General features: G+C 53.2%; 7 protein-coding genes across 7 annotated transcripts; 2 read left to right on the top strand and 5 right to left on the bottom strand.

The window, feature by feature from the left end:
* Positions 1 to 90: 90 nt before the first annotated feature.
* Positions 91 to 2448, bottom strand: P170DRAFT_439636 (SEC14 family lipid-binding protein). The gene is made up of 4 exons (XM_024849884.1): positions 1917 to 2448; positions 1654 to 1795; positions 1205 to 1585; positions 91 to 1129 (listed from the first exon to the last, which is right to left on the bottom strand). Exons 1-4 carry the CDS (start codon positions 2156 to 2158, stop codon positions 557 to 559), a joined length of 1338 nt encoding a protein of 445 aa, XP_024701242.1. The 5' UTR covers positions 2159 to 2448; the 3' UTR covers positions 91 to 556.
* Positions 2449 to 2623: 175 nt separating this feature from the next.
* On the bottom strand, positions 2624 to 5851 carry P170DRAFT_512542 (putative transcription factor (Snd1/p100)). The gene is made up of 2 exons (XM_024854997.1): positions 5576 to 5851; positions 2624 to 5352 (listed from the first exon to the last, which is right to left on the bottom strand). The coding sequence occupies exons 1-2, from the start codon at positions 5714 to 5716 to the stop codon at positions 2836 to 2838; spliced, it is 2658 nt and encodes an 885-aa protein (XP_024701241.1). The 5' UTR covers positions 5717 to 5851; the 3' UTR covers positions 2624 to 2835.
* Positions 5726 to 6454, top strand: P170DRAFT_256674 (uncharacterized protein). The gene has a single exon (XM_024843055.1). The coding sequence runs from the start codon at positions 5837 to 5839 to the stop codon at positions 6209 to 6211; it is 375 nt and encodes a 124-aa protein (XP_024701240.1). The 5' UTR covers positions 5726 to 5836; the 3' UTR covers positions 6212 to 6454.
* Positions 5949 to 7635, bottom strand: sod1 (superoxide dismutase SOD1). The gene is made up of 5 exons (XM_024849883.1): positions 7260 to 7635; positions 6684 to 6863; positions 6467 to 6618; positions 6307 to 6403; positions 5949 to 6238 (listed from the first exon to the last, which is right to left on the bottom strand). Exons 1-5 carry the CDS (start codon positions 7270 to 7272, stop codon positions 6216 to 6218), a joined length of 465 nt encoding a protein of 154 aa, XP_024701239.1. The 5' UTR covers positions 7273 to 7635; the 3' UTR covers positions 5949 to 6215.
* A 345-nt stretch (positions 7636 to 7980) lies between these two features.
* Positions 7981 to 9640, bottom strand: P170DRAFT_414640 (sedoheptulose-7-phosphate:D-glyceraldehyde-3-phosphate transaldolase TAL1; the record flags this gene model as incomplete). The annotated part of the gene is made up of 7 exons (XM_024847023.1): positions 9318 to 9640; positions 9235 to 9253; positions 9147 to 9158; positions 8952 to 9070; positions 8733 to 8897; positions 8286 to 8669; positions 7981 to 8217 (listed from the first exon to the last, which is right to left on the bottom strand). The coding sequence occupies exons 1-7, from the start codon at positions 9354 to 9356 to the stop codon at positions 7981 to 7983; spliced, it is 975 nt and encodes a 324-aa protein (XP_024701238.1). The 5' UTR covers positions 9357 to 9640.
* A 267-nt stretch (positions 9641 to 9907) lies between these two features.
* On the bottom strand, positions 9908 to 18187 carry P170DRAFT_256849 (Beige/BEACH domain protein). The gene is made up of 7 exons (XM_024843056.1): positions 15582 to 18187; positions 15168 to 15529; positions 11326 to 15106; positions 11109 to 11263; positions 10742 to 11047; positions 10469 to 10681; positions 9908 to 10418 (listed from the first exon to the last, which is right to left on the bottom strand). Exons 1-7 carry the CDS (start codon positions 18070 to 18072, stop codon positions 10239 to 10241), a joined length of 7488 nt encoding a protein of 2495 aa, XP_024701237.1. The 5' UTR covers positions 18073 to 18187; the 3' UTR covers positions 9908 to 10238.
* An 807-nt stretch (positions 18188 to 18994) lies between these two features.
* Positions 18995 to 21317, top strand: P170DRAFT_439631 (S8 family peptidase). The gene is made up of 3 exons (XM_024849882.1): positions 18995 to 19844; positions 19929 to 20870; positions 20936 to 21317. Exons 1-3 carry the CDS (start codon positions 19476 to 19478, stop codon positions 21110 to 21112), a joined length of 1488 nt encoding a protein of 495 aa, XP_024701236.1. The 5' UTR covers positions 18995 to 19475; the 3' UTR covers positions 21113 to 21317.
* Positions 21318 to 21531: the final 214 nt, after the last annotated feature.

The raw sequence follows: 21531 nt of genomic DNA, 5'->3' as shown, positions 1-21531 counted from the left end.
GTTCTCTTCTTGAACATGGAGCCAATACTCTCTAAACTACTCCTAAAACGAAACAACTAACGAACCAAGTAAGACACAAGAAACACAACAGCCCACGTCTAATGAATTAATAGATCTTGATCTAGGAAGCCTGTATGTATATGTATATCACCCCAGAGGTTGCAGGGGAGGTATGGAATCACAGAGACAAAAGCAAATATATAAAGCAGACCGGGAGTTCTAAATGTTCAACCGGGAGGGAAAAAAAGAGAAAGAGACACGTAAAAACCGAAATAAACAGGGGGTGAATATATAAGATAAACCAACAAAGGACTCGCCGTGGCTTTTCCTTCTTTTTTATGCGTATGCATGCAGATCAGGTATTTAGAGGGAAAGGGGTAGGTAAGTAAGTAGTTAAGATGGATGGGGATGGAATGGTGTTTCCAGTAAAGCCAAAGCCAAGATGGATATCCATACCGGTTTCATCGAATGAAGAAAAGAAGAGAGAGGAGAGGACATATATATGAGGAAAATAAAAGGTCGAGAGAAAGAGAATGGAAAAAGAAAAAAAGATACCCTAAGCAGAAACCGTCTGCGTCGGAGCCGTAACACCCCCATTAGCAAGCTTTTCCGCACCGATGTCGTCCACACTCACTTTTTCGTTCTCCGTCGTGGTGCCGTCCGTGGTCTCTGCGGGTTTCTCCGCGGGGGAATCATTCGATTGCGGCTTTTCCTGGTCGGTCTTTTCGTCCTGAGCCGGGGCCGCGGGCGGGGCGGAGCCGGATGGACTGGGCACGGGGATGTCCGACTTGCGGCTTTCTCCGTTGGCTTTGCCAAGGACTTCGATGTGGTCGCCCTTGAATAGGACCGGTCCCTTTAGGAGCGAGGGCTTGGTTTCTCCCTCGGCAGGGGGCGTTTCCAGAGGGCTGAGGAGCTCGCGGGCAGGCTCGTCCAGGTTGGGCATGTCATTCCATTTCCAGTCGAGGTCGCCGCCGTATTGCTTGGGGATGCTGGCCGGGTCCATGAATGAGGTGAGAGTAGGCTTGACCTCGGCAGCGGAGAGGATGAAGATCTTAGAGGTGGTGCCCGGGTCGAACCAGCGCTTGATCCAGCCCCAGACGGTAGGGAAGAAAGCCGGTGCGCCAATGATCTTAAAATGCGAGTCAGATTAGAGAATACTCGATCGGGGAGCGGCCATTTGACGAGCAGTAGGAAAAGGGCATACAAAGATTCGATCCAGGGTCTCAGGGTAATGCGCCGTCGCAAGTACACTAGCATCCTGCATGTGTCCCTTCAAGTTCCAGAACTGCTTCAAACCGACGCCGCTCACGTCAACGATGTTGGTCGAAGTCACAATGGGAGCTTCGGGGTTTGGTCGCGACAAGCGGGTGCACATGGGCATGACGAAGTTCAGCAGGTTCTCGTAGAGAGCGAACAGGCGCAGCAAGCGCTGCGGCACCTTGGAGGATTGGTGGGTTTCCGCCGTCGCGGTGGAGGAGTTCATGGTGGACATGTACTCGGCCATGTTCTTGTTATCCAAGTGCTTGATCTCGAACACATAGATGGGGATGCCACGCTTATCGCGACGACCCGTCCACTGGGGGTACTAGCAGATCAATCCGTCAGCCATCGATCGCGGCGATGTAATTCGCAATTCGCAAGAAGCAAGCTTACCATCCGCCTCGCTGCCTCGTACGAATCCACATCGATGTTCTCATACAGCGACTCGATCGCATTCTCCTTGCGCCAGTCCTCGGTGTCCTTGAACTGGTTCCAGGCGCCGTCTAGATCGAACTTGCGCGCGCGGAGGAACCGCCTATAGTCCGTGCGCCGTCGCATTAGCACAGTAAACAAACCCCTCCATGTATACACCGGCAGTCCGCGGAACCGCCCAACACAGCTCCCAACCCGATGGCAGAGGTATCGGTCAAACATACAGCAGCGTCGCATCCTCATGGCTAGGTTTTCCCTCCCCCGCGTCGGCCTGGTAGTATCCATTGTCTTGGCACAGTTTCTTGAAGTCCTGCAGGCCCTTCTCTTGCTCCTCAGTCAGATGGTTGGGGTGACCGGCCAGCCATGCTGTCCCCGCGGCCTGGGAAGCCGACGCAACCGGGTCGTTCTTGGGGTCGGACTCGCTGGGGGTCTGGCTATGGTTGGATTTCGTCCGCCACAGAGGCATATTCGGCTAATATCAAGGAGATTCTTGCGGGGAAAAGAGCCGGTATCGCACAGGAAGCAATCCTAGGGTCAGGGAATAGCGAGAGAATAATTTCCGAGAAAGAGCGGAAGGGCCGATTGTTGGTTACACAGGCGGATTCTTTTTACTCCGTTGCGGAGTTGGTTTGCGAGATCAGATCGTGCCGAGACTCTTGGGGAATTGGCCTGTGGGGAGGAACACGAGGGGACGAGCAGATGAAACCAAGTATCCAGGCTACGTGGACGGACAAAGAGAGGCGAGTGAGATGGATGGGATGGAATGCAATGCAATGCAATGAAAGGTTGGGGGGAATCCATGGATCGATTCGCCCGCCGAGGCCCGTGCATAACTCGCTGATGTCAGCAGGCATACGTGCCATGCACATTTTGTGCACAATTTCTGATCACGGGACCACTACGCCGTACGAAAGAGAAAGAATCATCGGTCCAGATGCAAGACAATCGGCTTTTTGGTATTCCTGCTTCAATCAAAACAAGATAGACGTTGAATGTGAAGAAAATAGAAATGATACATCCTAGACAATGCTCAAAGATCCCGTCATAAATCGCCCAAACCCAGAATGTCCAAGATACAAAATATGGGATAAATATCTGTACAGACAAGTTCCGTTAAGCTTACATATCACGATGATCGGGGATTTAATCCTCGGTCAGATCACCGTACTCCCACATGCCCCGTCGCTCACTCTTGGCCTCGTCCTCGAGGGTGCGCAGGTGCGAGATCGTCTCCGACGCGGCGCGTTCCCAGGCCTTCAGCTTCTTGGGCACCATGGCAAATCCCTCTCGGACGACGTCGGCGTTGATGCTGTGATCCAGGTTCTTGGACTCGGCGGGATCCAGCAGAGTGACATGCATGGTTCCCTCGGGCGAAACGTAGTCGACGTTGGCGACCAACTCGCGGTTGCCGATCTGCTCCTCAAGGAACCCAACTGCGTCGGCCAGGTAGTCGGCAGACACGGGGAACTGGACGAGAGAAAGCACGGCATCGGCAGCTTGCGCACGCAGCTTCTGCACGGAGAACTGGGGCTGGGTCAAGGGTCGCAGGCGGGACCAGGGCACCACCTCGGAGTTACCAAAGTCGATGTAGACAACCTCGGCCTGCTTGTTGTCGCGGTCGTTGCGACGCACCTTGGCTCGGTACCACTCGTTGTCCTCGGTGAACTTGGCGGCCACGAACTCGCCAGCCTTGGGAGGGCCGGGCAGAGGAGTCTCGTTGGCCTTGTTCAGGTGGAAGGAGCGGAAAGCGTTCATCAGTTCCGTCAGGGCCGAGGTGCCAGTGCCGATCTGCTGAAGCTTGACGCGGGCGTTGGTCGGGTCAACGTAGGTGACCACGACATCACGGTAGTCCTTGCGGCGAGAGGCAGTCTCGGTCTCAGTCCCGCTGTTACCGTCGACAGGCTCTTCCTCAGCCTCCTCCACGTCCTTGCTGGGGTCCCAGTCGTGCCAGAGTCCCTTACGGGCCTCCTTGGCCCTCTGCTCCGCAGCAAAGTACTCGGTGGCATTTCCAGACTGCTCCGCAGAGTAGGCATGGACGGTAGCCAGACCCTCCTCCAGAAGAGTCTTGGTGAAGTTCTCCTTGTTTACATACAGGGTACCGATGAAGCCGCCGACCTTGTCGATGGTCTCGACGTCGATCTCGACGTCGCGCTGCATGCAGCGCTTGTTGGCCAGCTCGTGAGCCTCGTTGCCGAACGGCTCACCGGCTTCACCGGGGTTGCGAGCAGATCGGGGGGCACGGATTCCCGACAGGACCAGAGTGAGCTTGGCGTTTTCGCGCGGCACGAGGACCGTGAAACGCGATCCCGACTTGACGAAATCCACGACGGCAGGAACACGCTTCTGGCGCTGAAGAATGGAGACCTCCATCTTGGCCTTCTGCACACTTTCCGAGTAGTCCTGGTACTGCTTCGTCTTGGGGGGCTTGGGGGACCACATTCCCTTGGCCTCCTTCTGAGCTTCAGCCTCGGCGATCAGCAGGTCGTCATAGTCCGGAGACCGGTCCTGGTCATCCTGACGGTGACGAATCACAGAGGCGAGACCGGCTTCGACGAGAGCGAGCGAAACATTGGTGTTGCCATGAATGATCGTGGCCACCTCCCGCTCCTCGTATCCCTCGTTAGCAGGCTTCTTGCCGTTGATGGTGACCTTGACGTGCTTGCCGATGACCTTCTTGCGCAAGAACTCCTTCGCATCGGCGGCGAATGGGGCTTGCTTGGGGTCGGAGGGCTTGGGCTGACGAGTGCTGCTGAGGCTGATCTTCTTTTCCTGGCCGGCCTTGTTGCGGATGAACAGGGTGTCGGCGTTCAGCACGCGACTGACAATGTAGTCCTCGACGGCCCCGCCCGCAGGACCCTTGGAAGCGACAAGGCCCGTGAACAGACCCTTCCGGGCATCCTTAGCCGCCTTCTCCGCGCGCCGGAAGATGGCCATGTTGGCTCCGAGAAGAGGAGTGTGCAGGTCGTGGCAGCGGGCCAAGCCGGACTCCAGGAGGAATTTGGCGATGTTTCCATTCGGGTGCAGGACAGTCGCAATCAGCTGGCCCTGGGGCGTGACACCCAACAAAGACACCTGCACCTTGCGCTGCAGGACCCTCGACTCGACGAACTGGTGAGCCTCATCTCCAAACGGCTCGGCAGGCTGCTCCTTGCCATCGGCAGTCACCCGCTTGGCGGCCGGGGCCCGGACACCGGCGACCGCAGCCACCACCTGCAGATGCTCTTGCGGAGAAAGCAGCAGACGAAGAACCAATCTGTCGCCGTTCAAAACTCTCTCAACAATGGCCTCGAGGGGCTTGTCCTTCCACTCATCGACCATGGACTTGCCGTCTGACAATTCGTAACTCGTTTCAATGAGGCCCTTTTCGGCACCAGCCCAAACACCCTTGTCCTCAGACTTGGCATGGTCCTCTAGTGCGCGGAGACGTTCCAGCAAGGCGGCAGTCTGCTCGGATTCGTCGGCCCGCTTGCCAGCCTCTTCACGGACGCGGACCCATCCTTCTTGAACGCAAATATCGGGCAGGAAGACATCGAAACTGGGGAGTTTGATCGTGCCGTAGTCACGTTTGGCGCCGGTTGGGATGGTGTAAAGAACTTGGAATTCGACGACTTTTCCGACAAGGAGCTCTCGCAGAAATTCCCGGGATTGGAAACCGTACGGCTGTGGGAAAGCAGAGGAGTTAGCTGAATTGCGTCTGACATTATTGCATAGACGAAAAAAACTTTTGCACATGGGTTGGGAATAGAGGTGAAGAAAGTAAAGGGGTGAGTAGGCATCAAGATCCTCGGGAAATACAACCCCAGCAAGTTCAAGGCCACCAATGCACTCGATAGAATTGCGAAAGTACAACAACGTAAATGGGATGGTAAACACCAGGACATACTTCGTCACCTTCTCGGCGCAGTCTCGGGGCGGACACATATGCCAAACTGAGGATGCGTTCCTGTCCGGGGTTGTTGATATGCGACAGGACGACGGTGTCGCCTGACAGGACAGATTTCACGCGAGCTTCCAGTGGCGCCATGCTGGAAAGCGATTGGAAGAACAGCGATCGGAAAGGATTGACAAAACCGGACGAACCAGAACCGACGATGAACCAGCACGGGATAAAAGCAACAGACGGAAAAGAAAGACGGGGGGAGGAATGCGGATGATCGATGGGGACGAGGGAGGGTGTTGGAGTAAGCCAGAAGCAACGTGGTTGGAAGGAAAGGGGAGCTTGGGCCTAGCCGCACACCTGACTTGCTTTGTGGGGGGCCTATACTATCTCTTATTACTATCGACTACTATCGACAATTCGACATCGACACCATCAAACATTACAACGTCAAGTGAATTCGTCAGTCCCATACATTCTCTAGTTCTGCTTTTCCCAGCGTCAAAACATCCCGCATCGTGTTGGTCCTCCAGGAACGCAACGTCAACAGTCATGCTTCCTCTCAATCAATCAATCAATCAATCTGGTCGCTTCATTTTGACCTGGTACTTCCACGTCCTAGATTGCAATATTACGAGATAATAATTTACGCAGCAATGCCGATGACACCTGGAAAGACCTCATTAGCATCCTTGTTGTCTCTCTCACCACAGGGACCTTCCGAGGATCACACTTACCGCAAGCAGGGCGGGTACCAGCGTTGCCGGTCTTCTTGGACTCCTCGTTGCCACCACGGCCAAGGTCGTCAGTGCCGGAGTGAACGACCAGGGTGCGCTGTTCAACGTTAGCTCGTCAGGAATCTACATGCAGTGTCCGAAGACCCAAAGGAGAACTTACGCCAAGAACGCTCTCGGCGCCAATCAGCTTAACCAGCTTGTCCTGCTTGGAGCCGACGGCGTTGCCCTCAGCATCGGTCTTGAAGTTGCCAAGGTCACCGACGTGACGGTCGGCGTCATCGGGAGCACCGTGGGTCTTGCTGAAGGGGTTGACTGAAGCGGTAGGTCAGCAATGGGTCTTCCCTGCTAGCGGATTGGACGGGTCGCTCTGCACGTACAGTGAGGGCCAGCAGAGGTGCAGCCGTTGGTGTTGTCACCGAACTGGTGAACGTGGAAGCCACGCTCGGCGTTGGCGTCGTTGCCGGTGATGTTCCACGAGACGGTGGTGGGGACGTTGGCATCGGTCTGCTCGAAGGTGACGGTGCCGGAGACCTTGGAGTCACCACGGAGGACAGCAACTGGACGGCATCTTCTGTTAGCTTGCCGTGACAGCCCCTCATTCGTTACGGGTTCAGAAAAAGACGGAAGAATATAAATCAGAGGTGCTGGAAAAGCTTGATCACGACGAACGAAGCCACCAAGCTCAAACCGGCAAAACAACAATAGCGAGAAGCCAGCCAGAACCGCTGACCAGCAGTTCCCCTCTTTTCTAGCTCTGGGATCTCAAGCAACAGTCCAAGGGAGCAGGCCGTGATAGGCCGAGAAACCCCTGGCGGCTTAGGAGATCGTTCACAAGGTGCTCAAATCTGCTCACTCAAGGTCCTCCAGCCACCGGTCGATCGTGGACCCCCTCGAGCGAAGCACCAATAACAGGGGCGGATGCCATCAGATAATGGCAAACAAGATGTACGTACCAGCCTTAACCATTTTGACGGGTTTTATGGGGGGATATTTGGGTTGATTTGGATAGAAACGAGTCGATTGATGCGAGAGATGGGGAGATGGAAGGGAAGAGCGGGAGCGAGCGAGGAAAAGAGGAGAAGAGCGAGGTGGAGGGACGAGGGGTAATTCCGGCCGCTGTGGTATTGACCGATACGAGAGCTGGAGGCCGATGGAAGAGCTGCTACTACCCAGGTAGCTACTGCTCGATGGCCAACTGTACTCGCTGGTGTGTAAAATTACCCCCCACTTGGCGGGGTCGTCGGGATGACGTGCGGTTTGTGTCGCTGGGCTTCTTCCGGCGATTCCTAAGCAGCGCGAGTCCAGATCTTCCGTCATGTGGAAAAGAACATGCAGGCCGGACAGAATGCAATGCTGACGTAGATGTGGCTGTCGACCCTCTATCCAGACTCTTACACATTGACCATCCCCGATGCCGGACCCGATCATTATGAGTATGTCTCGGGTCATACAAGATCCGGAATCACCTTCCTGAGCATTGAACCCATATCCCCCCCTATACGCAGAAGTCCTAGATAGCATCCAGAAATGAAGATGGAACGATCATAATGAATTCGTGATTCGTATCTACTAAGCTATAATTTTATGTTTCACGTCGCCAATTTGTACACGTGCACATGACCGGATATAACGCACACAACACTATTCATGAAAACATGGCAATTTTTCCCCAATTTACGCCTGGATCTTCGCCTTCAGGATGTCCTTGAGGGTGACGGCGTCGGCGGCGAACTTGGAGATACCCTCGCGGAGCTTCTCCGTGGCCATGGCCTCCTCGTTGAACTCGAAGCGGAACAGAGCCTCGTCGTTGATGTAGCTGCGCTTGGGGATGTCCTGGTTGACGGCGTTGGCGGAGTCCAGCTTCTTGGGGACGGCCTCGGTCGAGTTGTGGAGGTCCTCAAGGAGGTTGGGCTATACGAAGAGAAGAAAATTAGCATTCCACCCTGCACATCAAATCTTGAACGGCGATGGTAACATACCGAGATGGTCAGGTAGTCGCAGCCAGCCAGCTCGGTGATCTCTCCAACGTTACGGAAGGAAGCACCCATGACGATGGTCTTGTAGCCGTGCTTCTTGTAGTAGTTGAAGATGCTCTCCACGGACTTGACACCGGGGTCCTCCTGGGGAGCGAAGTCGCGCTTGTGGGCGGCCTTGTACCAGTCAAGGATACGACCAACGAAGGGAGAGATGAGGAAAGCACCGGCCTCGGCGGCGGCGATGGCCTGGACGCTGGAGAACATGAGGGTCAGGTTGGTGTTGATGCCGTGGTCTCTCTGGAGGACCTCGGCGGCCTTGATACCCTCCCAGGTGGAGGCAATCTTGATCAGGATGCGCTCCTTAGGGATACCGATTTCCTTGTAGAGCTGTGGGAAGATCGGGGTTAGTGACATGCGCTACGACATCCGACAGTTGCCAGAATCCCATACCTGGATGATGCGGAGAGCCTTGTCAATCGAGGCCTGGGTGTCGAAAGAGAAGCGAGCATCGACCTCGGTCGAGACCTTTCCGGGGACGATCTCAAGGATCTTCTTGCCGAACTCAACCAGGAGACGGTCAAGGGTGGCGTCGACCTGGGCGTCAAGGGAACCAGTCTATCACGATTGTTAGATTTTGGCCTGTAAATTGACTTGCAGCCAGCAACGTACCTGCTTCTTGCCGTAGGCAACGGCCTCGTCGATGAGAGCGGCGTACTCGGGCTTCTTGGAAGCCGCGAGGATCAGGGAGGGGTTGGTGGTGGCATCCTGGGGCTTGTACTTGCCAATGGCTGTGAAAAAAGATTAACACCCGATGTTCCTCAACAGCATTGAAGCTGAAGCTGTAGCATGGATGGGGACACTTACTGGCAAAGTCACCTGTGTAAAGATCGGCGGTCAACCTAGCTGCCCTCTTGGGGGACGATTGGCTGCGTGGCGATAGAGAAAAACTTACCAGAGTCGCAAACGACGACCTGGAAAAGAAGGTCAGCAAACATGACACGACATGGAGATGTCCACGGGGAAGAGAAGACTTACGGTGCCAGCGGCCTTGAGCTGTTCGAGAGAAGAAGACATTGTGAATGCAAGAGGTGGTATCACAAAAAAAGCAATATCAAAAACGGATGGAGGATCGGAGGAGAGAAGAGAGGAAGGAGAAGAAGAAGAAGGAGGATAGAAAAGAAATACGACGTGGCGACGGTGGAAGAGGGGGCTCCGGCGAGGTGGGATGGTGGGGCGGCGATGACGCTATGCCGCCGCTTCTGCAGACACCTGCCTCCTGTTGTTCTCCCCAACATCTTCTTAAAACGCCTCAAACCGGCCGTCTCTGCTCCTCCACTGGTCTCCCACCGTCTGCGCCAACCCGCGCGATTTCGGTTTCGCCCTCTTCCCCTCAAACCCCCCTGATTAACCGTGGTTCGGTCGGTGCAGTGTGCTCCGGCAACCGCATGGGTGACGGTCCACTCGCCCGCCGACTAATCAGATTCCGATTTTCTTTCACCGGAGCACTACGGCTGTTGATTCTTACTGTCGGAGCTGGAGACGCTCAGGAATCATAACAATAACAATGAATAATCAGCCCCCTGCTCCCCCCTTCGGAACTTTTCCTTTCCTGTTTGCGGCAATTCTAGCCGCCCCGGTCGTTCTAGATCTAGAGGCCTATACATGCGTGCTGGCACTTCTCCCCGGCCTGTCGTCCTGCGTCAGGCCAGGAGCGGAGCTCGGCAGGGTCAAGAGGCCAAGAAAAAAGAGAGAGAGAGAAAAAAAAAAAAGACTCATCGCTAGAGGTAACTTCGTTGGCGTTTCTTATCATGCGGCTCATTCATGATCTTCCAGAAGCTTCATTTTCAATCCATCCCCTTCGGATGGTCTCAACACATAAGGATCAACGTCGTTGGACACAGCTCCATTCATACTGCAGGGTGTGGTCAGTTTCCCACGCCCAAAAACAACCGACGTTCAGTTTTCACTTACCACTCTGCCGGCTTCGTCTCCCGTATAGACGACCTGTGGCAAGGCCAGAATGCAACTAATGCCCACGGGAATATTGGCGCCGTTGTCCCGACTATTGTCGATGTGGTGAAGTTGCCGGATCAATTCCAGCTCAAACCGTCCGCCATGAATGATTTTACTCCAGATCTACAGCGCGGTCAGTTTCGGAGCTACTGCCAAGCATGGGATGGACCTACATTAACAACTCCCCTCCTGTGACCCGTGAAGAGAAGCTCTCGCTCCTGCCATTCATTGTCGACGCCTTCGTAGAAGACGCAGGACAGGATTTGGTCGTCCACAGAGTCGCATACGTTCTGCTCTAGCAGTAGAGTACCGTTCAGCGTATATAGGCTAATGCGGTTTCTCCGGCAAATCATAATCTCGCCGGTCACGTCGTTGATCCGCGCACACTGCATCATTGTTAGCCGAATAAGAGATACTAGACTGATTCAAGTTCTTGGTCAACTCACGTTGACAGGACCGCTTCCGGGAAGCTCCCGGACAAAACATTGCTGGTTCAGGTCCCACAGCATGACCTGTCCGTCCGTCGATGCCGAGAGGAGAGTGCTGAATGATCGTGAGACGGCCAGTGTCGTCACGGGAGAACGATGCCCGAACAAAGATCCCGCTGGCTGTAAATCTACCGATCGGCTAGTCGATGAGAAATTCCATGTTGAAACCGTGCAGTCCGTTCCCGACGTGACCAGTGTTCGTGAGTCCGCAAAGATTGCACAGGACAATTGGCCAATGTGAAGGTGTTCAAGATGCCCCAGAAGCTTAAACAAGAAATCGTTAGCTGTCGCTCTTAAAGAGTAAAAAGGAGATGTTAACCCGTACTTTTCGGTTGTCCGCAGAGTAGAATCTAACGCTGCCGTCGAAGAAACCCCATTCCATGTACTTGTCATAACTGGGAGGAATGTTTAGCCGCAATGCCGCAGCGCATAGAAGGCGGTCATGTTTCATTGATAGCGAGGATACTTGTTCTCCAATATCTGTCATACTGTTAATAAACAGAGCTCGCGTTCGCTTCTGGAGAAAGAGTCCGAAAACTGACCAAGAAGCGAGATAGGGAGCTGCGTAAGTGACTCGGCAAGACGATCCAGACGGGGGGGCCTTTGCCGCAAGTCCTCACGCTGTGGGTGTGGTCGATTGAATATCTGATGGGGGGTCTGTCCGAAGTTGTGAATGATGCCAATTGTAGCAAGTCGTTCGACAGGGTCATCGATTGTGTCGACATCTTTGGCCCCCTGGTATGAGAGATGATGGAAAACATTGACAGCCTCAACGGCTGCCTCGCCTTTCTGTTTGCATCCGAACACCAGATCAATCCAATGATGTAGGTTCTGCGTGACATGAGGACTTTCTAGAGCTTCACGATGCTTGGCAATGAATATTTTGGGGTCTCCTTTGGCCCAAGGGGGGAGTTCCACGGAGTCGATGGCAGTTGTCATGTTCTGCAGGAAACCGAACTCGTATTTATTCGAGTTGACGAGAAACTCCGGAAGATAGAAAAACTCGGGAATCAATTCCCTCACATCGGACATATTTTGTCGAGAAGCGGATTCCCATGCTTTCCCGATAGAGTAAAAGAGACGGTCGGCGTGGTCAAAGGTGCCACCCTGGAGCAGGAGGTAGGATTTCACAAATGGCTGAAGACGTATCAAATATGAGCTAACAATCATCGCCGAAGAGTAATGAGTGCCGTAGTGGAACGGAGGCGCATCATCAGCCCCCATTTCTGCAAATGCTTTGTACCGCTCCCTGAACCCGGCCTCTCGTTCCGGGTTTTGGCAGCCCATAGGCTTGGAAAGGTCACGGAAGGTTAACGGATTTGTCAAGTCTAGTTCCTCACTCGTATAATCAGCGACCACCCAAGGGAAAACGGGGTACTGTGTCAAATCGTTGAATGTTCTGCCAGCCAACGTATTGACAAGCATAAGATAGTGGAAATTCGAAATCTCGCCCTTAGCCCACTTGCGGGTTGCTGGATGCACTGGTGAATGACCAAAGACACTAGCGACCTTGGATCCAAGCGACTGCGGAGCATCTTCCTGGCTTCGAAGGGTTTCAAATCTCCAAACGTCCTCTGGCCTAGAGTGACCAACGCTTCCAGTCACCTGAGGCGCTTTTGTGCCAAGCTGACTGCAAAGAATGTCCCGAGCCCGTGATGATATGAGGGTCAGCAAGTAACTGGTACCGTCCGTGAAGAAGATCTCGAGGGCCACATCACGGAAAAGGAACCGTCTCTTCGAAACGCTGACGAGGTCTGACCATTTCCAACTCCTAGTTTCATGCTCTCGTGGTTTGCGCTCATTTGACTCTTTGCCGGTGATCATCCCCACGTAGGGATCACGTTCATCTGTGGGGGCTTGCCAAACATTCACGATCTCACCATCAGATCTCTGGAAGAAGTTGTCAAGAATGTAAATGTTATTCTTGCCGAGGATCAACAGCCCTTCAAATGCCTCCAATCCGATGATGCGAGACATGTTGCATACATTTTCGACCTGATCCCCGCGGTGCAGACTCCTCATAACTTTTCTGTTTCTGTCTTCGTAGTCTTCAAGGTCGGCCTTGGGGTCATCGATCATCTCGAAGCTTTCTTCAAGCACGCTTCTGCTATCAGGGCTTATTCCCTGAGGATTGTTCTCGGTTTGGTCGGCGGGCACAGTAGGAGTTAGACCGACGCCGTCACCACCAGATGGCGCCGGAACTTGCGTATCGACCTTGATCACCGGAGGTTCCGATGCTTTCCGCTTCGGCTGGTAGTCGTGTCGATCCCCTGATTCATCTGGGACCAATCGAAGTCGCATGCGGCTGCGTCCTTCTGTCTGATCAAGACGCCATTTTCGCTCCTTGTCATCGGCAAGAACACCACTGAAGCGGCGTAAATCTAAGATCAAATGTGACAGCGCTGCCCACATGAAAACCGAGTTGTCTTGCTGATCCTGAAGAGCTCGCTGGTATTTCAGAAACTCAGATGCCGATATGTTCGATATCCAATGAGGGAATGTAGCTTCGTGCTTGCGTATCACTTCCTCATTCTCCTTCTCTATCTCACTCCACTCCTTCAGCTTGTCTTGGCGCTTATGATACCGAGAGCGCGCCGAGTTCTCAATCTTCACATTCTCCTCTTGGACAAAGGAGGCCCACTGTTTGGACAACCCCCCAAAAAATAACGTATTGAGGTCGTCCTCGTGATCATCCACCCACTGTAGGAAGGCAGCATCTTCCATTCCAACGAGTGCTTCAAAGCCATTTGAAAGTCGGCTTTGCAAAGATGGGTCTGTTTGACTCAAAATGGTCGACATTTCAGCGGGCTTCTGCACCAACAAGATGCGGAAAAGACTGGCTGCGGTCAACCGTATGTCTTCACTCTTGTCAATCAGCTTGATATAAAGGGTATAGCACAGTAACTTCAAATAGTCGGGCTGTGTTTCCCCAGCAGAAAGAAGCACAACTTGCCAATAGGACAAACGGTTCAGAAAGGAGAGTGCCTCCGGACCCTCAACCTGTGATAGTTTGAGTAGGACGACACGAAACACCGTAGATCTGATTGTCGCAATTGCCTGGCTACAAAGTCTGATGCTCTTTAATCGCGAGACATCGGGTCTTTGAAGGTATTCCAGGACGGCTCCAGCAAACTCAAGGGTGGCAGTAGCACCATCAACAAACCAACCCTCATATACTGCTTCGCCTAGATGGGTCGAAAATCGTCCCAGATTCGTCAAAACGCGAGGTTCAGAAAGCAACTCAAGTTTCGAGAATATAACGTCCTGTAAAGTGGAGAGAAGAGACCTCAGCATCCAGGAGTTAAAGTACGCCTGGTACTCCGGAAACCCGGATGGTGTTTTCATATATAGACCAAGGCCAGAAAAGTCTTTTCGTTCGAGCAACTGCTCCGAGAAAACAGATAAAACGAGGCTTAGTATGGTGGAAACCAGGGGATGATCAGTGACCCCTTTGAACTCTACTCTCGGGGAAGTAAAAGCATGTTGAATGCGTGCTGACGATGGAAGCCATTTCTTGTCAGAGGAGACAAGAACGAATGACGAGCCACGTCCTAGCGAGCCGTTTTCATCATGGGACCCAGTCTGCTCGACTGTTGTAGTTCGCACCTCGGTTGCTCTTCTTGAACGCGGGCGAACCATGAAATTAGGGTCATCAAGTTCAGGGCCACCGATGCGAGGATGAGAGCTTATCTCGTCTTCAGCGCTCACGGTATCAGAACCGACGACGACTGGGAATAGAACAGAGAGTAGGTTTTGCACGTAACCGGGTCTTGTCGCAAACTCGCGAAGGTTCTCGGACTTCAGCTGCAATTCAGCAAGGAATTCAACCACAGCGGTTAAAAGAGACACGCCCCCAGCAGTCGCCCCCAGAGGTATATGAGATGACATGAAAGGTTTAGGGCTCTGTACTTTATCTTGAAGGGAACCGGGGGCCTCGCTATCGAATTCTGAAAAGGAGTTGACAAGCACAACCTTTCTCAGGGCACTCTGCATCATTTCCGTGATGACTGGAAACATTTCGGGAATAATGACCTGAGCCTGACTCCCAGGATAGAATAGTTCCGACAGAGTAGTGTGGTCAAACGGCTTATCAATATCTATCTTGCCTACGTCAAGGCCAAATAGAATAGAAAAACAGATAGGCCACAGAATCGGGGCGTCCCACCATCTTTTCAGACAGTGTCGCATGAGGTTGAACCCCCCTGTCTTTTCGGTAAACTTTTTGCTGTAACTGCTGCCATGGACCACAATCAAGCGGGCCATGATTTTGGTGGCCAAGACAACAATCTCAGGTTCATCCTCACACATGAGATATAAAAGCCACTACAAATAAGTCAGGACTCGTTACACAATCATAACTCATAAGTAGTTTTCTGGAACGAACCTTGTTTGTTACAGCTCTGGCAAACTTCTTTATTGGCCCAAAGTCATGTGTGTTACAGAGAAGGGAACAATACATGCGAAGCATCTCCGTCGCTATCACTGTGCTTGAAACATACTTAGGCTCAACAGCATTTGTCGGTTGTCGGATGCCGGGGTTGTTGAAGCGTAGGCTTTTCTTCTTCTGGAGTCTGCTTGGTTCTTTAGGTTTATGGATGGCATACGTGATAAAAAGGGACAGGGACCGAAGTAAGTCTGCCGTCAGACAGCTCTCCATCAAAGATCCAAAGGCGGACGTGAAAAGCATCAAAGCCTCTGATGTAAAGTCTTCCCCCTTCAAGGTTTCGAGGAGCTTCTTACTCACACCTATTGATCATCAGTCAAACCATGGGTGGAAGAGGCCTGGAAAAGAACTCACGCATGCGAGCGAGGCGCTTTGAGTTAGATCGACGGAATTGACTCTCGCTTGCAAAAATACAAAACTGAGAATAGTATAACTCAATGAGAGGATGGTTTCCGAATCTCCACACTTCCAAGTCAACAAGCAAAACTCTGTAAGCCAGTGGGTTCGTGATAATAGAGCGATTTGGCTGCTCAAAGTCGTATCCTAAAAACTTGAGAGTTAATCGAAGAAGATCTAAGGCGAGGTCAGATCGCTCTTCGTAGGAGGAGCAAACGCTCGAGCTCCTGGAGTTTGTGACTTGACCCCCTGAAGATAGCCCTAATTTTTCACGCAATAATGCAGCAAGAATTCCATAGCCGTTTTCTTTTTCCATTGCTTCACTGTTTCGCCAGCTGTCTTGTACAGCCTCGTAAAATGCCTCGACCGCTAAAAGCAATGTCTCTGCAGAATTCGCTGAGTGGATCAAGCTCAGTTGCACCGCCGCGCAGCCACCGATGCGCCAACTCGCATCATCGAGAGAGTGAGGTACTGCAACTACAGGGTCTCCAGTCAACACTCCGATTCCATGGGCTTGAGTCAAGGCATCGTTGATAGCAGGAGTGGCTCCGTTGACAGCCACCGCGTTTGCTCCCATCTTTGTCAGGTGGTGCAAGTTTTTGGCGGCTTGCTTCGAAAGAGATTTGATGAGTCGCGATTCGTCAATGGCGTTGCCGTCGTCATCATCTAGCACAGCTAGGGGGGAGACATTGAGTATAATGGAATCCTCCCGGATGAGAGTACTCGCTTTGCGCCTGATGGCAGTGACGATGTCCGATGTTTCTTCTTTGCCAGGATGAAGATGCTCATTACGCAGATTCAAGGCTGCGGACGCCTTGTAGGTCTGGAAAGAACCCAGACAATCCTGATAATTCCCATAGTAGCGCGGACCGAGATTGTAGAAAACAGAAACCATGTCATCGCTATATGCTTCGTCAAAGAGTATTGCATTCGCTAGAGACCATCGAGATGAGGAAACCCCCTTTCCAAGCTTCATCGCCAGGTCCTGGGGGGTGCCATAAAACGCTTGAACCCGTGATGACCGGTTGGAAGCGTTCACGGCAGGCAGGGATGGGTATTCAATTCTCAACTGCTCAACAAATTCACCATCTATGAAAAGTGAGGCACGCGAGTACGATGGCGGTCTTGGCTTTTTGTGTACCACGCAGATGTGATACCATCGATTTGGCTCGAACGCCGTGGACTTGAACCGAACGCTGGGGCGGGAGCCTCTAATTGATGTCTGTAGAATGAAGTTGCGGGTGTCCTTCTCCAAGTACGCCAGTACAAAACATGTTTGGCTCGCATCAAATGCTCCGAATATTGTGGTGTGTGTCGTCGTATCAAATTGATCAAAGCGAGCCCATACGGCAAGAGTGTAGCCAGAGGAAGTTGTAGGCGGAAACGAGCGACCCAGGGTTGAGAACTCCAATGAGCAAAACCCATGCTGGGATAGGTCGAACTGAATTGAAGGGGGTTCCTTCGAAGACTTCAGGGCGCTGACAAGGAACCGTAGCACTTTCGGGCAACCGTGTGCTTTCTGATAGAGGAACACCGCGTCATCTAGGCTACTAATCCCCTGAGAACAAAGTAGTTCTGCGAGTTCTTGGTAAGGCAGCCTCACGGATTCCGGGTAGTTCTCGTCGAACAGAATCGGAAGAATCAAAGATAAGATCCCAGTGGCGTGCAGGATTGTGATGTTCCGCTGAGACTGACGAGCGAGTTGACATAGACACGATGGTAAAGCTAGTCTCTGTATTCTGTGATCGGGATCGGATGAAGGCTGCATCAACCAGACTCGGACCAAAGGGCCTAGAAACTCCGGCACTTCGACGGTTTCAGAGGTTCCTACACATCGGTCCACTTCCGCTCTAATGTCGGTCTGGGATACTTCGTCGGCCGTCTGAAACTTCTCACTCAGGGCTGTGAATATACGGGCAACTGTTTCCTGGCACAAGACTGCCGCGAAGATGCCACCATAAAACTGGTCCGCATCACCTTGGGCGCTGTCTACTTTTCTGGCCAAAATGGCAAAGACCTCCTCCAGTGTAGATTGGCCTCCCCCTACAATCCGATTGGCAAAATATCGTTTGTTTCCAAAATGCTCCTTCAAGGCCTCGGCCAAAACCGCCAATGCATCTTTGTGGAGGGACAGGAGGAATTTTCTTTCCTCTTCTGAGGATCCGTGGGGGTCGTAAAAGTCCGAAACCTTCCGAAGGAGGTGCAGTACCGTTTGGAAGCCATGTAGATGCCGGAAGCTCTCTTTCGCTTGTCTGGGGTAATCGCTGTCGATGAATGTGTGACGGAGACGATGCAGACACTCGGTTGCCGTGAGGGCAAGTTGGGAGTCTATCACATTGCCCTCGCAGATGGACTCGAGCTCCTCGATAACCGGGACTAGGTCAGCGAGCGACCGCTGGGCTGGCGAGAGAGGGGACGAAAGGTCGACGGAAGCGTTGGCTTGGTTCATCGCGCCGCCGGATCTTAACCCCGATTACCTATCTGATGGCCAGTGACCACCAGACACCATGAACCTGCACTTAGCGTAGGAATGAAGGCGGTCTGCATTGGTATGCGGTTTGGGGGGGTGACTAGCGGCCTTCAATCCACACAACTGTCTAGCATGGCACAGGGTCAAGCGGGAGGGGAAAAAGGGCTTTGGCGGGATTCAGAAGAGATCAGCAATTGCGCGATTATAGGGATAGAGCAGTGCCAAGGAATCGGAAATCACCATCCAGGGGATGATATTTTCAGATGTCGCAGCAGCTTACCTCCACAGGCTCCGAATGTTTCCTGAATGTGGACGAAGGCAACGTCACTTGAGGCTGTACCTTGAGCGGGGGGATCGGAGTATCGGTCGAGTTCCAGCGCAGAAGCCACGGCTATCAGGTGACAGAGACGGCAATCCCACCGATCCCATGATGATTGGCCGGCGGGCGATATCGATAAGGCCTTATCTAAGGGGACTTCCTGGGCCGGCTGGAACACGCCGTAAAGTAAGGTCACTCCCGGTCCGTATCGTCAAGGGCGGTACGGCGCCCCGTTACCGTAACCGTACGGCGTTCTCCACTTTGGGAGAGTCAGCCGAACATCGGACCCAAAGACCCAAAGCACGCGACTTGGGGGGTTGCCTAGGCACTCCAGTGGCTGGCGACATGCCAGCCAGGGACTGCAGGTACGCCCACGAACCCTCCGCCCGAGGTCAGTTGATGGCGAAAGCTTGCTGCCCTCCCAGGATGTCGTCTCCTATCATACCAATCTCTCCGAGTCGGTATTGTTGAGTCACTAGTTGCTGCCGCACGCTGCCGAAGCAACCAGTCCATCTCTGTGTCCTGTAGGTGAGTAACCTAGGGTCCTCAATCCTATGCACACAGGATGCAGACTCCACTTCCCTTCGCCTCATTATGAAGATAGGATAGGATCCTCTCGGAAGGTACTTTGGGCGAGAGCTCCCAGCATCCCCCAGATTACGTGCTTCACCGTAGCTAGGAGCTCCCTTATCAGCCAGGCATCAATACCGTACCTACACCTACTCGGGCGTATCTCCGGGAGGAGCCTGGTTTCCTAGCCGCATACCGCCAAATCCAATACCCCAGAGTCTTGCCCACCGCGCTAACCGTCCGAGCGGATCGACAGAGGTGTGTCATCGGTCACCTGCTGTAAAATTACCGTAACCCGGTTGCATCATCCTCAGCTGCCCTTGCCTGTGCTCCCTGGCCGTCCTCTCTTATCCTTCTTCAACTCCATCCTTCCCCCCGTCCTTCGATCTTTCTCTTTCATCTCTCCTTCCTCCAGCTTCATCGACCCTACATTATTTCCATCCCTTTCTCCATCCTTTGTGAATCCTAGACCCTGTCCTTCCACCTGCCCATCATGAAAGGCTTCCTGAGCCTTTCCCTCCTTCCGTTGCTGACGGCGGCCTCGCCCGTTGCCGTCGACTCCATCCACAACGACGCTGCCCCTATCCTGTCCTCAAGCAATGCGCAGGAGGTCCCCGACTCCTACATCGTCGTTTTCAAGAAGCATGTCGACTCTGCCTCGGCCTCTGCTCACCACAGCTGGGTGCAGGACATCCACGAGTCCCAGGTCGAGCGGATTGACCTGAAGAAGCGGTCGCTCTTTGGCCTCGGAGATGAGCTCTACCTGGGTCTCAAGAACACTTTTGACATTGCTGGCTCCCTGGTGGGCTACTCTGGTCACTTCCACGAGGATGTTATCGAGCAGGTCCGGAGACATCCCGACGTAAGTACCTCATCTCTTTGTCCGATGCTCCTCCTACCACGTCATCTTGCCGTCGAGAGCTTCCTGGCTGATCTCTCAATATAGGTCGAGTACATCGAGAAGGACTCCGAGGTCTTCACCATGAGTGAGGAGCCCGAGACTGAGAAGAACGCCCCCTGGGGTTTGGCCCGTATCTCTCACCGTGAATCCCTCTCCTTTGGCACGTTCAACAAATACTTGTATGCGTCGGAGGGCGGTGAAGGTGTCGATGCTTACACCATTGACACTGGTATCAATGTCGACCACGTTGACTTCGAGGGCCGGGCCACTTGGGGCAAGACCATCCCTACCAACGACGAGGACGCCGATGGTAACGGCCACGGCACTCACTGCTCTGGAACCATCGCCGGCAAGAAGTACGGTGTTGCCAAGAAGGCCAACCTCTTCGCCGTCAAGGTCCTGAGATCCAGCGGGTCTGGTACCATGTCCGACGTTGTCCAGGGTGTCGAATGGGCTGTTCAGTCCCACCTCAAGCGGGCCAAGGAGGCCAAGGACGGTAAGGTCAAGGGCTTCAAGGGCAGCGTTGCCAACATGAGCCTTGGTGGTGGAAAGTCGAAGACTCTCGAGGATGCCGTCAACGCTGGTGTTGAGGCTGGTTTGCACTTCGCCGTTGCCGCTGGCAATGACAATGCTGACGCCTGCAACTACTCCCCGGCTGCCGCCGAGAATGCCGTGACTGTTGCCGCCTCGACGCTCCAGGATGAACGTGCCTACTTCTCCAACTACGGAAAGTGCACTGACATCTTTGCTCCCGGTCTTAACATTCTCTCCACCTGGATTGGCAGCAACCACGCCGTCAACACCATTTCCGGCACTTCGATGGCCTCGCCCCACATCGCGGGTCTTCTGGCCTACTTCGTCTCTCTCCAGCCTTCCAAGGACTCTGCCTTCGCTGTTGACGAGCTCACCCCTGCCAAGCTCAAGAAGGACATCATCTCCATCGCCACCGAGGGCACTCTTACCGATGTTCCCTCCGACACCCCCAACGTAAGTTGCTTAATTCCGTCGATCTCGATTCTCTGGGTCGTATTGATTCTAACTGATCTCTTTAGCTCCTTGCCTGGAACGGCGGTGGCTCTTCCAACTACTCCAAGATCGTTGCCGATGGTGGCCACAAGGCCTCCAGCGTCAAGGACCGCTTTGACGGCCTGGTCGACAAGGCCGAAAAGCTTCTCAGCGAAGAGCTCGGTGCTATCTACAGTGAGATCCAGGATGCAGTTGTTGCTTAGATTTGGAGATAATCTCTACAACGGGCATAGTCTCGCCCATGATAAGGCAAAGGAATTGGTTGATCGAATACACTGGCGCTGGTCCTTTTTGAATTGTTTTTGTGTTATCTGTCTGAATTCTGGAGGTGCCCGATGCATTGACTGCATTGGTTGTGTCATCCTAACCATTGATCACCCACCTACCTACCGCTCTCTGTTTTTTTTTGCTTCCCATTTTTACCGTAGTATACAATGTCTCAACGAAACCCTGGCATATCTAGACACTTTTATTGTTTTGGATTTCGGAGTCATTCAGACCGGGAATTTGATTAAACCATTTGTCGCACTGCGGTTCCCATCACGGCCTCCGGGTCCGTGAAAATCACCGAAACGTAGGTCAGCAGGATGGTTTCTGAGTAGCCTCGGGATAAGCGAAGATC

The sequence above is a fragment of the Aspergillus steynii genome (genome assembly GCF_002849105.1).
Source record: "Aspergillus steynii IBT 23096 chromosome Unknown P170scaffold_7, whole genome shotgun sequence".
NCBI classification, from domain to species: Eukaryota; Fungi; Ascomycota; class Eurotiomycetes; order Eurotiales; family Aspergillaceae; genus Aspergillus; species Aspergillus steynii.
The sequence above is the reverse complement of the archived record's forward strand: the minus strand, read 5'-3'. Positions and strand labels throughout refer to the sequence as shown.